This window comes from Pseudopodoces humilis, chromosome 2, assembly GCF_049639895.1.
Source record: "Pseudopodoces humilis isolate 2021_Gansu_Grassland_sample_001 chromosome 2, ASM4963989v1, whole genome shotgun sequence".
Taxonomy (NCBI): Eukaryota; Metazoa; Chordata; class Aves; order Passeriformes; family Paridae; genus Pseudopodoces; species Pseudopodoces humilis.
The window spans coordinates 7,298,216-7,312,059 of record NC_142201.1 but is presented as its reverse complement, the minus strand read 5'-3'; the positions used below and the strand labels follow the sequence as shown (position 1 = coordinate 7,312,059).

The following is a 13,844-nucleotide window of genomic DNA, read 5'->3' as shown; positions in this document are numbered from 1 at the left end:
CTTATCCTTGTACACAAGAATATTGTTTTGCTTTACTCTCTCTTCTGCAGGCAAGTTTCAAGGATTTTAGCCCCTAATATCACAACTTATTTCAAAGGCTGGTTTGTGCATACAGGCCTTTACTAATATATAAAATATATCAACAGTGGTTGAAGGCTCTGGGTGTGTCTCCTTTGGAAGAGGCTGGGGCAGCCTCATTGCTCCCTGCAGCTTCCTGAGGAGGGGAAATAGAGAGGAGATGTTGAGCTCTTCTCCCAAAAGATCCAGGGACAGAATGCATGGGAATGGCTCAAACCTGCACTGTCAGGAGACATTTGGACTGGACATCAGGAAGCATTTCTTTACTGAGAGATGGTCAAACACTGGAACAGGCTTCCTGAAGAGGTGGTCAATGCCCCAAGCTTGCCAGTGTTCAAGAGGCATTTGAATAATGCCCTTAACAATGTGATTTAAATTTTGGTCAGCCTTGAACTGGTCAGGCAGTTGGACTAAAAGATCCTTGTAGGTCCTCTCCAACTGAAATAGTCCTGTCCTATCATCCTCTCAATCATCCTCTCCTCTCCTAGAGCAGCAAGGCGGGAGCTCATGTGAGAGCAGCCCCAGAGGCACCACCCCAGCTCCCAGCCCTGTGCCAGGCTGGCTCTGTCCCCGTTTTTTGGGATCGACATTGCAGAGATCTGTGCCAAAAGCACAGCAAGGCCCAGCCTGGCCTGCAGCCCCCCAGCCGCCCCCTCCCTCCTTCTGCTGCAAAATCAGCTCCAAAGGACAGGAGTGCTTTTCTCTGTCTCTTTTAAATGCTGCTTTGCCAGCTTGCCAGCTGCTTTCAACAGCGTACTCCTCACGGAGGAAGCCTCAAAAATGAAGTTGTGGGAAGGAGCGTTGTGCTGCCCGGGAGCAGCGCCGTGGCAGCAGGCAGGGCACCAGGAGGGCTCTGGGCAGGCTGCTGAGGGCTGGGCTGGCCCGGGGGTCCCGGGGGGCTGCAGGTGAGAGCTGGGGTTCCCTGCCCTCACACCAGGTCACGACTGTGTGGAGATGTGAGTGCTTCACGGCCACAGGCAGCTTTCCCGAGGGTAGAGAACTCTGTCCGGTTTTGATCATCTGCAGTGACCCTGAGAAGGGTTAGACATCCATGAGGGAGGCACATCCCCAGGTGTGGCAGAGAGCGAGGGGACCCCTTCTTACCTGAACCCCCTGAGCCCGGGGAGCTGCCTGCCCTAACACAGGGCAGGATATCAGCAAACCCCTTCCCACCCTGGAGCATTCACACCGCCTTTTTTTGTAATTCCTGACAAGCTCCCCCCCTTCAGCCGCTGCTCTCCAGAGTCGGGGCGCAGGTGAAAGCCCCGGTGCTCTGCTAGCAGGAGTGATGCCTTCCAAAGGCAGCTCCCTGTGGAGCTCCCTGTGGAGCTGGAGCGTCACGGCAGGAGGAACACCTGTCATGGCAGGGCTGAGCTGCGGAGCGCTGTCCCGCACCGGGGACACACTGTCCCGCAGCAGGGACACGCTGTCCCGCACTGGGGACACGCTGTCCCGCAGCAGGGACACGCTGTCCCGCAGCAGAGACACGCTGTCCCGCAGCAGAGACACGCTGTCCTGCACCGGGGACACGCTGTCCCGCAGCAGACACGCTGTCCCGCAGCAGAGACACGCTGTCCCGCACCGGGGACACGCTGTCCCGCAGCAGAGACACGCTGTCCCGCACCGGGGACACGCTGTCCCGCAGCAGACACGCTGTCCCGCAGCAGACACGCTGTCCCGCAGCAGAGACACGCTGTCCCGCAGCAGACACGCTGTCCCGCAGCAGGGACACGCTGTCCCGCAGCAGGGACACGCTGTCCCGCAGCAGAGACACGCTGTCCCGCAGCAGGGACACGCTGTCCCGCACTGGGGACACGCTGTCCCGCAGCAGGGACACGCTGTCCCGCAGCAGAGACACGCTGTCCCGCAGCAGAGACACGCTGTCCCGCAGCGGGGACACGCTGTCCCGCAGCAGACACGCTGTCCCGCAGCAGGGACACGCTGTCTCGCAGCAGACACGCTGTCCCGCAGCAGAGACACGCTGTCTCGCAGCAGACACGCTGTCCCGCACCGGGGACACGCTGTCCCGCAGCAGAGACACGCTGTCCCGCAGCAGACACGCTGTCCCGCAGCAGACACGCTGTCCCGCAGCAGACACGCTGTCCCGCAGCAGGGACACGCTGTCCCGCAGCACGGGCTGTGGAGAGCGGGAGCTCTGCAGCCCAGTGCGAGGGAACATCCCTGCTCCAGGGGCTCTGCCAACTCCCGGGATTGAAGCTGCCGGAGCTCCCCGCATCCGTGCTGCTCTGCACGGCCCCCACCCAGCCCCTCCCCGCTCAGCATCCCTTATCTCCCGGAGCGGCTTCCTGCCGGACCCTCCCAGGGCTCATTTCCCAAAGAATGAATTCCTGCTCCGGAGGAACGTGCGGAGCTGGGAGTACGCGGGAGAGCGGCACGGCCAGCTCAGCACCTGCTTCCCGGGCGTGCGATGCTCCCGGAGCCAAAGTTCAGCCTTAAAAGCGTTCCCCAAAATAATGACCCACCCGCTGAGCAGCAAACCCCCGGCGGCTGCCGGAGCACCTCCGGAAAAGCGTCGCGTACTTGAAGTCAGCGTGATTTAATCTAAATGTGAAAGTCTCAATTACATCGCTATTATGGGGTTACACAGAGTCACAGCTCGGTAATTACAGCCTCGATGCTACATATGGTTAACACATTTCAATTACACGTTAATTTATCGAAATACATTCTTAACTTAAAAACCTCTGAAAGTCCGTGGTAGATGGAAAATTTGGGCCAGGGGAACAACTACAACCACTTGAGCTGAAATGGCCAGTGTAGCACAACTTCTGAAGTGACACCTTTGACAGACTAATCATAGATCTGATTAAAATGACCCAAATACTCTCCTAGTAGTCTATTTTTCATACAGAAGATTTTGCTTTCAAATGCCTGTGAACCAGAGTAACTTTCAACTGACAGATGAAACTGAGCACATGCCTAAAGACAAATTGCAGCTCGTAAAGAAAAACAGCTTCTGGTTTTATGGAGCTTTGTTTTGTCTCAGCAGTTTATCATCAGAGCTTGTTCCCCCGCAGCCTTTGTAAACTCAGTTAAAAAAACATCTGCAGACTCAGACGACCTGCAGAACACTCAAACACGGAAAGATAACAAAGAATTAAACTTAGTTTCAAACCAAAACCCCTCAGAACCTCACCTGGATTCTGCTCCTTTTCTGAGTATTTGCAAGGCTCAAAAAATCCTCTTCCCTATTTTCTATCTTGAGGAAACCTTTAACAGGATCAGTATTTGTTACCTGGAAAGCCACAAAATCTATGGCTGTCATTGGGCATGGCTTTTTGAACACCTAAAATGTGTTTCCATCTGACAATGGCTAACACTTCTAAGCCAGACTTGTGGATCAGCTCAGAATAACTATTTTTCCTCTCTTTAAATTCAGTGCCCCCATCCTTGTCTCACAGGTGGGTAGATCAGAAACTTAGAATCCTCTAGAAGTACTGAAGGATGTGGAGTCACTGCAGCACTTTCAGTGAAATAAATGGAAAAAGAAATCTGCCATAAGGAAGGAATCCACAGATAGTCCCAGTGCAGCAGGTGATTACATCATCTGGCTGCCACAAAAAGGGACTGAACATGGAAAATGAAACTAAAAAATGAAGTTGTAAATACACATGAAAAACAAAACTTAAAACTGCAGTGGTAAATACACAATCATTGCTTTGAAAGGAACAAAGTGTCTCTGGTCAGTGGGAAACACTTCCTTTTACTAGTAGAGTTTTCCTTAAGAATTTAATTATTTAGGAGAAATGTTTAAAATGCGGCGTATGTTACGAGTGCTGTGTATAATACAAAACAAAATTCAACCTTCACATCACCTGGGATTTGGAGTGTCAGTCCAGAACCATCTGTCAGTAGTGACATGTTTTGTTTTCTCTGCCCTGTGAGGAGGCCTCTCCTCTCCCTTTTATTTCCAAGTGCTGAAGCTCTGTTGCCACCACATTCCACATCCCCTGCCCCTTCCCACAAGGGGCAGCAGGTACTGGACACATGTCAGGAAGCTGATTTTAGGCACGGGAATACTCCCACCTCAAAACCAGACCAGTGACCAGCACAATAGCCAGTCTTTTTCAGACATCCTTGTGTCACCTCTCAATTTTAAAGCATCAGTTTAGCTGTAAAGAGGCAGAAATATGGGCTCTTTCCAGCTGAGCAGCAGCAGCATTTAAGAACTGCAGGTTTTCACTCCAGGGGATGGGTTTTGTTTTTCAGAAGCAGAAGCTGTATAACCATCTGTTAGATACACACAGGTTAGCAGCAGTGACACAGAACCCACTCACAAACCACAGGTTCAACACTGAAATCTGAGGTGGGCACCAACCAAAAGGTGATTTCTAGCAGCAAGAGGTTCAGAGAAAGAAGCACTGTGACAGTTGTAGGGGCAATGAGCAGCCTTGAAGACAGCAAGGCAGGCTGGAATACATTCACTAACAGATATTTAAAATTAGTTTAAAACATCCTTCAGCTGAGCAGGGAGCTGCAAAGGCAGGGAGGCAGCACAGCTGAAAGTCACTATTGTAGGAAATCAGGAAACCAGCTTCAACTCCACAAAAATTTGAGAATACCGACGGTTAAATGAAGAGTAATTCCTAAGGATGGACATTTTATTAAATTACAAGAGCCTTCAGTCATTACTGACAAAGTTATCTACAAACATCCAATTCAGGAAATTAAGTGTGAGGCTGTTTCTTTTTTGGATAAGTCTCTCCAGTTTTGTGGTATGCAGGTCCAGCTTCTACCTTGCCTGCCTCTACAATAAGACAAGAGTCTGTTATTACAGACTCCACAACAGATGACAAAAGCTTCTTTCTTCCACTAAGCTTTGCTTTTGGGACAGAAAAGATGTAGTTCCTGGTGTAAGAAATTAAGCACCATTTTAAGTAGTTACTGGTTATTTTTACAACCAGGAAAACGAAGAAATTCTGTTCTACTCTGTTTTGGAGAGTAGAACAGAATTTAACCCAGAGGATAAATAAATAAAGATTTGTTTGGGTTTTTAAGTTAGCAGCACATGTGTGTGTAAGCAAGATCACATACAGAGACACTGCAGGAAGTGTGAACATCAGAGATCTGACCAGTAGCTACAGCAGGGGAGAGGAATAAAGTTTAAGAGGATACAACATCCAGTTTAAGATTTTTTAATCCAGTTTATTAAATATTGCTTTTTGGGGACATGTTTACAACAAGCCCAAATAAATTGTTTAAGGATTCAAAGCAGTCATATTAAAATACAGCTTCAATATAAAGTTTGTCACAGTTTTACAGTATTCAAAAATGACAGACCTGCTTAAAAAAAGACTATTACACCAAAACATAAGAAAAACAGAAAAACAAACAAGTTTGGCATTTTCATAATCTTTATAGTATAAAACAGAATATTAAATCTATTACCAGCAAGCTGATACTTCAATCTATTACCTATTCTGAAGTGTCTCCCATTAAAACACACTATACAACAGCACTATACAAAAGTCGTGGTGATACTCATGTGATGAAAGTGCATCCCTGAAAGTTTGCCAGTTTATAGTTAGCTCTTAGAAAAAAAGGTAAAATTAAAACGTCCTCTTTTAACGGAAGGCTTTATTTTTATTTTTTTTAAATATTTTTTTTTCTGTTTTGTCTCACTTTCAGCCTTCTTTTAAAAGTGTCTAGGGACGCCCCCCAGGGGGCAGCGTAAGATTAACCATCAAATCACGAACGGCTGCAAATATTGTGCATTCACCTGGAACAGGGAAAAGAGACAGGTTAGCACCGCGCCCCGGACAGCCCTTCCTCACTCTGGAGCAGGGAAAAGAGACAGGTTAGCCCCACACCCCACAGCCCTTCCTTGCTGAGCCCCTGAGCCCCCAGGGCAGAGCCTGGGGTGCAGACACGCCATGACTCCCAAACCCCAGCGACCTCCAGGGACTTTGGGATTTGTGGGAGTTACCAGCTGAAACAGCTCCAGCTTTCTCAGCAGGACTGCTCTTGTTGGTGATGGAATTGCAAGTAGCTCTTAACTTTTAATTGCTTTTGAATGTCAGATTGAATCTATGCTAGAATTGATCGCACATGGACTGTGGTCCGATTTTTTCTGTATGTTAATAATTAAGAGCACCGCATCTTACAAAGAAAATTACCCAACTTTATCAAGCTTTATTTCTACTGACTACAAGCAGAAACTACACATTTTGAAAGACTCAAGTCTGCAACAGCTGGAAGATGTTTTCTGTCCTAAGATTAGTTTAGGAAACATTTCTAATTCCAAGACTGGGCAACAGTCAGGAATCTGCTTCTTTCAACCAAATTGCTCTGGCTCTACCCTGGACATCTAAACTGCAAAATAAAATACAGAGCAGGTGGACTTCTGTTTCCAACAGCTGAGATTCAATACTGAGAGGAAAAACCAGCCACAGCTACCCCAAGTTTTAAATACCAGCACTTGTTGACAAAAACACACACATGTTCTGAATAGCTTAAAGAAGTTAAAACCAAGAGAAGGGAAAGGGTTAAATAAGAACAACAAAAGATGGAGTAAAAGGCAGCTGTGCTTTTCATCTATTGTTTCCTGCTAAGAGAATACAATTAATAGCCACTGTTGCACCCTGGTCACTGTGGGCTGAATTTTTCCTGCATATTTCAAGAAATATCAATTAGAAGACATTGAATTTTGCTGCTGAAGGAGCAACAGTGTGAGCAAAGAGATAAGAGCAGAGCCTGTTGGGATGCATTAGTCTTAACTGCCATAGTAGGGATTCCCAAGATTATTTTGGGCAGGTCATTATCATATCAAAGCTACAAATCTGGGCTAAATACCATACACTGCATCACTGAAAATCAGACACTGAAAAATGTTTAGTCGTGAAGTGCTTTAAGAATCATCACGAGTCCCTTGAGCTCCTCTCTAAGGGTCACCTCCAGCATCCATAGGGACTTTAATTTCCTTACCAGATCGATGTCCACTACATACTGTAGATTTTGGACTCACAGCTCAAATTTAGACTTATTTCAGGGCATTGATTTCCTCTCAGTTCATACAAGTATTTCCCCAAAGTAAAGTATTTTCTCCCATGGAGGCATAAGTAAAGTGGTCTTAGACAACATGTACTCACAATGAGTCAACATTTTACTGTTAAACACAGCAGAATGTGTTTGCCCACAGATCTGAAAAGAAAACTCTTTCAAAAGAACTTACTTTTCAGGCACTACCATTTTATTAAGAGGAAAATTAAGCTGAATACAAAATACTTTCTCACAAAGAGAGAAAGGTAAAAAAGATACAGCCAGAACAAGGCAATACTGATTGCAGGTTACAACGACAGTGCCAGTAACATCATCTGTGCATGATGGGAGGCCCTGGTCCTTCCTGACTCAAACACTGTAAAATTCCCTTAACCAAGCAGATTGCAATTAGTGCAGCAGAGAGCTAACAAGTAGGAAAGTCAGGAAAGTTCTGGGTACAGAACAGCACAGGAGCAGCAGAAGAGAAAGGAGCATCAGACGAGAAAGGACACACATCTGGGATCTCCCATGTACTGCTTTTTTAAGAGAAGTCTCCCAGCTATCTACTTTCATCTGCTGGCTCTCCTATCACCCTTCAATGGTGAAGAAAAGAAGCTATTCTTGTTCTCTTTGATCAGATATAATAATGTATGTTTTGACAACAGGAACAGAGAAAATTGCATTTCAAGTGTCCTCAGGGAAGATCCTACTTTTGCTGGGTGATGGTGGAAATAAATAGAATTATACAGACTCATCCTTTCTTTTGGAAGTCAGAGGAAGGACTACTAGAAAATTCCTCTGCTCAGCCTGCTCCTTTGTCTGGACAAGATTCTGCTTGTGGCTCCAGTGCTTTTCCTATGTTTTTTTTTCCCCCCGTCTATACTTTGCTTCCTGTACCGGATTCCAAAACTGCTTCAAAACTTGAACAACAAAAAAAAATTGTCCATTCTGATCTATCTAGTGACCATCAGAAAATATCTCACCTTGCATCTCCAGAGCAGCTTTGACAGTTACTTGCTCTGCCTGTGGTATTTTGTGGAGGGTTTACTTTAAAACACAACTCAGGGCAATAACAAACAGCAAAGCAAGAACCTACCCTGCCCCACACCAGGGGAACTCTGTGGGGAAGCACCTTCCAAAAGCAACACCTGAAGTTTAGTTAACGTATTTTGAAATAAAAGTGCTATACAAACAACAGCTCTTTTCCACATACAGAACTCCTACAGGGAACTCTACATGCCCTCAAGGCTATTTTCACTCCTATTTACCTACACTATTACTACATGTTAAACAGAAAGTGCATATTAATTTAAATCCCATCACAACTTTCAGAAATGTATGCATATCCACACCAATTTAAGGTAAACATTGCTCAAGTTCTACCAATTGAAATAATCCATCAAGCATAGTAAAAATTACTGCATAACAACAAGATGAATAATTACACAAAAGAGAAGTAAGAGTCAACCTCTGGATTCACAACTTCAATCCACAACTTTAACCTATTCACTGGATTATTGGAAAAATTTTGTTCTTCATCAAACTGGAAGTTATTGTTCTTATGAACCACCTGTGTATTAGGACCCCAAACCACTGCTTACAGACAACATGCTGCCCAAAAAACCTGCTACTGCTCTTCCATGTTTTAGATACTAAAAAAAAATAAAAGGCATGACAAATAAGAGGGAAAGTAAAGCACAATGCTGCTCACGGTGCACTACCTACAGGCCAATGAACACTCTGAACAACCTAGATCAAACACTTCACAGCACTTCTGGTGGACAGAACTGTATGCACCTCTGCTAGTGAAAACACTGACAAAGGAGTATACAACCACTGCAATTACTTTAAATCATTCACAGCACGCGGACAAGTTCTGATAACTATTTTAACATCCCTTTATATTCTACTGTTAAGCTGAGTAACTTCATAATTAACCATGAAAACTGACACTTGGCCAAAGCATATTTCTTGTGACTCATTCTAGGCCCATTTGTCAAAAAAGTGTGACTCCTATTGAGCAGCAAGAGCTGGGCCAACAAGAGGTGGGTGCACTCTATCACTTGGGCAGAACAGCAAAACCCAGCCTGAATCATCAGTGCAACCTTCTGCTGTGTTGCCAGTACTTCCTATTATGTGTTGCCTGTCACATCAGGAGTTTGTAATCACTAAAGATGTAAGATAGAAACCAAGAAGAATTCAGACTTAAGAGAGGTTTAGTTTTACACTGGAGATTTGTCACAGATGTCTGGGTGAAGAGAATATATCTACTGGACATGTACAGTACCTGGTCGTGGTGAATTCAGTTCAGCAAACCTCTTTAGAATATTGCTAACCATCATGGGAGCAGCAACAGAAGAGTTCTGCTGCCTGGGAATGTCAGCCTGTTGCGTTGTACCCGAAGCCATATCATAAATAATTGGGACAATAATACTAACAGCTTCCTGTGGGACTGTTGTTTTCTGTGTTAGCTGAAGCTGTGGGGAAACAACACAAAAAGTGTGTTAAATTGAATGACCATGTACTTCAGTGCAACTTCTAACAGTTAAACAGTCTAGGCCTACAGACAGCATGTACTTCCACCCCCCTGTTTTCAAACAATTCTGTAATACAGAAATTATCAATCAGGTGGAGACTATTGTCTTTTCAAAAGCACCCCACAGTGAGCATTGCCTCAGGCACAACAACAAATGTAGATTTGTTCTGAATATTTAATCCCTGCTCTCCTCTCCCAGCACCACTAATGTGCACATTGCCCCATCTAGCCTGTTAGTGCTTCAAAGAAGAATTAAACACCCACAAGTTGAGCACTTGAAGATGCAGCCCAGAGGGAGCTGAACTTTATATATTGTCAACATCTCTCCAAGAACACGAAACACGAGGAGCTGCTGTGCTTTAGTAGGAAGGAGAGTAGGAATACGAACCGAACTCATTACAGAAGAGATCCAAGCAAATCCAGGATTCCAAACAGCACACCACTTTTAGCTATTACAGCTGTCAGATACAGTGGGCTTGCTTCACTATGAACTCGTGCTGATCTCAGAGACATGTAGGGTTAGAATTTTAAAACAGCTCTACTTACAAAAAACAACATTTTGGATTTCAGCACAACAGCAGGTGTTCCTGGAGGCGCAATTGGAGGAGCGCTGGGAGGGATTGTTAAACAAAACTGCACGTTCCATTTCAGCTGACTTGCCTGGTCAGGGAACTGTTCAGAGAGAGCAGCACAGAGAAAGAACAGCAAAGGTCTCGTGTCAGTGACACACGCAGCTATGAAACAGGAAAGCACCACAGAATGTGCCTCTTAAGCTAAACCTGCAGATGTTGCCAGGTTTAGAGAAATCACAGTAACTCTGAAAAAACTGGGCACAGTAACACAATCAGAATTATTCTGGTCAGCCTATGCATGTGCCTGTTGTGCAGTAACATGCCTGCAGCTCCTTAAAATCACAGTTTAAGTGAGAAATTTTGAGTGTTTCCAGGAAAGCTAGAAGAAAAATGGTAACTTCTCCAATAACATTAAATAACTTATGTATAAATTTAGAGTAATTTGTCTGTTTGTAGATAAAGATACAACAGCTTTTTTTCAAAAATATAATTACCAAAGTTGGGTGAACTAAATAAATAGAACAGTTGACTTACCAGCTCCAGTTTCATGATGTGTACGCAGTCCCTGAGGATGTGCGTGGGAGCCCCTAGTAACTTTGTGAAGGCTATCAGGGTGTTTGCTTTAAAAGGTGGTCCTGCAACCTAAAGAAAGACACTATTTAGTAGTACCTATTTTAGATAATAAATATATTTTATTTAATTTATGTTGCATGCACAGCAACCAGCATGCACAGCTGTCAATTTTATATTTTGCAGCTCTTACACATGCCAGTGGAAGTCAGCAGGACCACTCAAAACAACACCAGAGATTAAAAGCAATGCACAAAAACATCAGCATTCTTGATTTCAGTACATACCCTTGTTTCAAAAAACTTCTCCAAAACCTGCAACTCCTCTGATTTCCACTGTCCTGTATTTTCAGGTGTTACTTTCAGCTGCAAGGTCTGGTTGGTTTTGGGATTGAGTGCAACCCTACATTTCAGTGCCTCTGTCTTAAACATAATGACACCTGGTTCATTGGAGTTTATTAACTGTAGCTGCATAAAAAGGAGATTCACAGTCAATTAGTCATTCATTCATTTCATTAAATGGCATGAACTCACACACACACACACACCACACACTGTCTCTCTCTCACTCCCTCCTCAAAGTATAGTGATCAACCTCTCTTTCCAGAAAGAAACACATGATATTTTAATACAGGTAAAATTGCCTTGAGAATGAAGCTCAAGCCAGATTTGGCTTCTTTCTGTCACTGAATCCATTCCACAGAAGTGAAGAGGCACATTTGTCTGTCCCAAACCCTAAAGTAACATTCCCAACTGAGTAGTTAACATTAACCAGTAACTCACTTCTCTGGCAATCCTGCCAAGGAGTGGTATCCACAGTAAGCCTATGGCTGTTCTAGTAAATTCCCAATGGACATGCTAAACCCAAAGAACCCACAGCACCTGAAAGTCTGGCCATAGACTTGCTATCTTAACAGTTACCAAATTTCACCTGACCAAACAGGTTTTCAACATCTGATCTGTGTAGAAAAGAAGTGGAACTAAATGATTTCTCTACATTTTGACTCTTTAGATAGCAAAAATCAGAAGTATAGCACAAGTCTAACAGCAAACAGTTATTTTATTTGAAGCAATTCAGTTTGTGCCTGATTTAAAAGACATGGAGCAGCCATACCCACAGGTCCATTCAAACTGAAACTGTACCGTTTCCTGTTGTATGATCCTCTGAAGATGCCTCCTCATAATCACTGACCCGAGGAATCGCTCAAGAGGGGAGCACAGATAGCTGCCAGCTAGTCCTGGCACAAGCCCAGGGGTAGGAGAGGGCAAGAGCAGAATATTCAAGGCACTGTGGGTGAGGATTGTAGGAATGGATGCAGCCCAAGAGCGCTGAGGTAGTTTCCGAGGTGGAGGCATGCTTGTTGGCATGACTTGGGAACCTGTGGGGACACAAGGACTTGCAGTAAGGGACGATTTAAGCTGAAACATAAGATATGTGCTCACTTTAATTGTCACCATTCATCAGTTAAGTCCTCTGGGCCAAAGAACATTCCTTCTTATTTAAGAATTTGCCTGCCTAGTGATAGGCATCAGACAGACAAGGAATTAGGTTCGACCCTGAACCCATGCAAAGAGTCTCAGTAACATTAAAATTCTCCTCCCTTTTCCTCTTTCTGCAGCATGCAGACAGCAGGTTTGCACAACAAACTCAATGAGACGTAAAGATGGCTAAATCAGTCGTGCAAGAGCAGCATTACAAATCTATGATGTGAAAAGTTAGTATTTGGGTTGGCAAATGTGCCTATTATTGCTTTCACTCTGAAAACTTTTCTCTTAGTCATGGAGTTCAATAGTTTCAGACTGATTTCTGCACTACAACAAAAGCTATCATCAATCCTGTTGACATTTATGCTGTATGCTTTAGCTCACTTTCCCAATTTTTTATTGAAGATTTGAACTAGGACAGAAAAAAGGCTTAATTTCCTTAGACATTTTACTGCACAAGGACAGTAAGGACTGTTAGACTGATGCAAGAACTACCAAAAGGAACACAACTAGAAATGTTAAACATGAGCGCTTCACGGTTATAACACTGATAAAGAAGCCTACTTGTTCCAGCTCGTGGGGAGTGAGAGGCATCAGGGACAGGTGAATGAAGGGAAGGGTTGGCTGGTGACATTCCAGGCATCCGTGCTGCTGGTGATGGACCAGAGACCTGGGGAGATCCTGGCCAATTCCCTGCACGCTGACTGGGTGACATCATGGTGTATGGTGAGCTTGGGTCTATGGTACCTACAGACGTTGCAAGACCATTATTATTTTTTTTTGAAAGTAAAAATATTTCTAATAGAGAAATCTAAAAGTAGGTTACCAAAATCTGTAAAGCATGACAGTGCCTGCAAGCTCTTAGACTATTTGTTACAGCCATACTAAACACACAAGTGAGGGATGAGAGCAAAAATCAAGACACAGATTTCCAAGCTATATTTTTAAAAAAGTAGAACTGAATGCTAAGGAAAATTGTCATGTTCAACAAGTAATAGGTTTGAAACCAAAAGAAGCTCTTGCCTACAGACTTGGACTTCTATTGCTCCTTAGCAAATGGAAGCCTCAGCCAGACAGTTCCTTTTCAACATCTTACAGTTATTGCTGCAAAGGTATCTCTGCTATACAGATTGATCAGAAGCTTAAACATGCTCTGTGCTACATCTCTCTCTTTGTTCATCTCAACAGTCAAACTGATGCATGAAAATTACCATCTGAACCGTTCACTTGTTGTGATCTATAGAACAGTTTCCAATGCACTGTGATTACACAAAGGATTGTTTTGGCAGCTTTCCAAAATAACCAACAACATTAATAAAGGAAACAACCAAAAGGCACATTGCTCACATACAGATATGTCAAACCAGCCAGACTTTGACAACATTTTCAAATTGCAATATTTGAATTTCTAACCTGTTCCAGTTATTTTTCCAGGAAATGTAAGCAGTGAAAATACACTAGCTAATCTAACAAAATAAAATGCTCATTAAAAGCTGCAGCCATTGTTCTGCTACAAGACCACATGGAATTTCCCCACATTAGCAAGCAGAAAAGAGTGACTGAGGGTCAATTTTTAACATGTTAGGAATGCCTCAACGTGCCATG

At 44.2% G+C, this 13,844-nt stretch overlaps 1 protein-coding gene across 1 annotated transcript in view; it reads right to left on the bottom strand.

Moving 5' to 3' along the window:
* Positions 1–5,223: 5,223 nt before the first annotated feature.
* Positions 5,224–13,844, bottom strand: part of MED14 (mediator complex subunit 14) — a 34,728-nt gene continuing 26,107 nt past the window's right edge. Inside the window, exons 25-31 of the mRNA XM_005526490.2 lie at positions 12,804–12,986; positions 11,898–12,133; positions 11,043–11,222; positions 10,720–10,827; positions 10,160–10,285; positions 9,365–9,554; positions 5,224–5,818 (exon numbers count right to left, since the gene is read on the bottom strand). Of these exons, the coding sequence (XP_005526547.2) occupies positions 5,745–5,818; positions 9,365–9,554; positions 10,160–10,285; positions 10,720–10,827; positions 11,043–11,222; positions 11,898–12,133; positions 12,804–12,986 (1,097 nt within the window). The 3' untranslated portion in view covers positions 5,224–5,744. The remainder of the gene's footprint in view (positions 5,819–9,364; positions 9,555–10,159; positions 10,286–10,719; positions 10,828–11,042; positions 11,223–11,897; positions 12,134–12,803; positions 12,987–13,844) is intronic.